The 2,557-nt window shown below is 54.7% G+C and overlaps 1 protein-coding gene across 2 annotated transcripts; it reads left to right on the top strand.

The window, feature by feature from the left end:
- The first annotated feature begins 292 nt into the window (after positions 1-292).
- On the top strand, positions 293-2,338 carry LOC123498074. Of its 2 annotated transcripts, none has more exons than XM_045245183.1 (2): positions 293-376; positions 579-2,338. In XM_045245183.1, exons 1-2 carry the CDS (start codon positions 322-324, stop codon positions 1,142-1,144), a joined length of 621 nt encoding a protein of 206 aa, XP_045101118.1. In that variant the 5' UTR covers positions 293-321; the 3' UTR covers positions 1,145-2,338. The 2 variants fall into 2 exon arrangements, with proteins under 2 accessions (XP_045101118.1, XP_045101112.1); XM_045245177.1 differs by having other exon boundaries at positions 311-376; positions 570-2,338.
- Positions 2,339-2,557: the final 219 nt, after the last annotated feature.

Genomic DNA, 2,557 nt, shown 5'->3' with positions numbered 1-2,557 from the left:
GAGAGAGAGAGAGAGAGAAGACAGTTTAACTTGCACACTCCAAATTTGCCTCCAATTAGACGCGGCGCATCCTCTCCTGGCCACCATTTTTTTTCTCTCTCTCTCTCTCTCTCTCTCTCTCTCTCGGTTCACGGGGGTGTTTGTCATTTCATTGCGCTGCGCATTATGAAAGACAGCCTCGCTTCTTACCTAATCAGGCTAACAGAAGGGAGAGGGGAGAGGGAGGGAGGGAGAGGATGAGAAGTGAAGGATGGCAGGGGGGGAGGGTGAAGGGAGTGAGGTCGGCGAGGGGCGCAGTGTGGTGGCGGCACTGACAGGGAGATGTGGTCACCTTGCCTGACTCTGCTGTGCGTCGCTCTGCTCGCCCTCCATGCAGGTTGGCCACTTCACTCTCCTGTCTCCCTCCTGTTTCTCCTCAGCACTTCCCTCACGCCTCACGCTTCACGCCCTTCAAACATCCTGATGCATTCCCTCATTCCATTCCACTCTTCTCCGTCTATGTCACCGGTGCCATGTCTCTCGCACTCCCCGACCACCCTTCCCTCTCTGCCGTGGTGAGTGAGCGCCAGTGTCCCCAGGGGCGGCCGTGGCTGGCGGCGGCGTAGCTGGGGTCGACGACCTGCGGGCGCACGTGGGCGAGGGCCGAGGACAGCACGTGGCTGGGCGGGGCGTGGGACAGCGACGCCAGAACCATGACATGGCCTCGCCCTTGAGACGCGGCCGTCGCAAGGTCATCTCCCGCGGGGGCCACTACATCGTGTGGAGCCGGGGTGGCACCTCCCCGTGGAGCTCCACCACCTACGACGCCATGAACTCTCCTGGGAGCGTAGGCCGCCACCACCGGGAGTACAGCTGGCACCCACCGGGAGAGAGAGTCGGCGATGGTGGCTTGCAGGGGTACGTGGGGCCGCAGGGACGCAGCCCGGGGGCGGGGGGCCTGGCCAGGAAGAAGCTGAACCAGTCGTTCAAACGGGAGATCGCGCAGTACGCCATGGTGTACGGCGTGCGGCAGGCCGCCGTGCACTACGAGCACGCCGTGGGCAGGCGCCTCAGGGACAGGGTGGTGGCAAAGTTTGTCAACCGCTACCAGGAGAGGAAGAAGAGGAAGAGGAGGAGGCGGCGCCGGAGGCTGGGGCACTCCTAGACCCAGGGGACAAGGCGCAGGGCAGAGCGGGACGAGGACCAGGGTCATGACCAGGGCCAGAGCCAAGACCAGGGCCAGGACCAGGACTAGGACCAGAACCAGGACCAGGGCCAGGATCAGGACGAGGACGAAGACCAGGATTACCGAACCGCCCTCCTTGTCCTGCAGCTGCTGCTGGCCCTGAGGTGTTTGCCCCAGCTGGCCCTGCCTGGCCCTGGTGTCAGCTCATCCAGCGGCGCGGTAGTGTGGTGGTGTGGTGGCGCCGCGGTGAGTGTGGCCTTTGCAGCCGCACGCGGTGACCTGCAATCACCGCGTGACCTCTTCAGGTACTAAACTTTGGTGTCGTTTTAGATCACCGTGATAATACTGTGTAGTGTTCCTCGACCATGTCATGTTGCCATGTATTGTGTAGCGAGCACTGCACCGCCTGCCAGGCGCAGCGCTGCGTCGCCTGGCAGGCAGTACACGCGTGTCCATGGCTTATTAACTCCACCACCGCTGAGGTGCTCGCGTCGTTGTGTATGTTAGGTTTAAGTCTATGTATGTAAACCTGATGACGCTTTAGATCAGCAGGAAGCATTTAGGAATACCTGATTATCTGTGAAGCTAATCTGTGGTGGCTGTTCAGTGTTCTCTTCCACCATGTCTTATGTGAGAGTGGCGCTGGCCAAAGGTAACGATGAGAGTGGAAGACCTCCACTCAGGTGCCGGGCTCCAGCGACAGGTCAACAGGCTCAGCCAAACTGTGACTTTATAATTATAGGACGCCCAGTCATAGCAGTATAAGTACCATTAGAGAGAGAGAGAGAGAGAGAGAGAGAGAGAGAGAGAGAGAGAGAGAGAGAGAGAAATCTGATACCTCACACCATAAAGATTCAAGGCATTTTAATATTTGTTGTCCAGGAGGTCACTACCGTGAAGGCCGTGGGAGTCAGCCAACACCTTGTATTGTATCTGGATGTGAATGAACTGATGACCTTTTACTCTTACACTTATTTCTCCTTTCCTTACTGACTCCGAGTGTTCCTAATTACTTTGGTGTTCCGCTATGACAATCTACACAGCACATAGGCAACCAATTGGGTTTTCATGAGTATTTTCTCCACTAACATTTCAAAAACCTTGTTAAACTATTATTAGGATCACAGAAACCTTGCAAACTAACAATTTCAAATAAAGAGTGTTAGAATCTCATAAAAGCTATTAAAACACCTTTCCAAACTATTAAAACCCTCACCGGAACCTGTTAAACTACCACTAATCCTAATTTAAACACACAAAAAAAAATTTCACAAGAATTAATCAAACTATCTATCACTCGAATCTTAAAAAAAATCTTGGAAACCTTGAAAACGAGAACCCGTAAAATTCTCACCAGAACCAAGGAATCTCCACACTAGAACCTTTCAAACT

The sequence above is a fragment of the Portunus trituberculatus genome, chromosome 7 (assembly GCF_017591435.1).
Source record: "Portunus trituberculatus isolate SZX2019 chromosome 7, ASM1759143v1, whole genome shotgun sequence".
NCBI lineage: Eukaryota > Metazoa > Arthropoda > Malacostraca > Decapoda > Portunidae > Portunus > Portunus trituberculatus.
The sequence above is the reverse complement of the archived record's forward strand: the minus strand, read 5'-3'. Positions and strand labels throughout refer to the sequence as shown.

What these genes read in the sequence shown, in the direction of transcription:
- LOC123498074 (XM_045245177.1), top strand. Translation starts at nt 322, where the DNA reads ATGTGGTCACCTTGCCTGACTCTGCTGTGCGTCGCTCTGCTCGCCCTC. An exon ending in TCTGCTCGCCCTCCATGCAG is followed by an intron (nt 377 to 569) that starts GTTGGCCACTTC and finishes AGTGAGCGCCAG; the next exon opens with TGTCCCCAGGGGCGGCCGTG.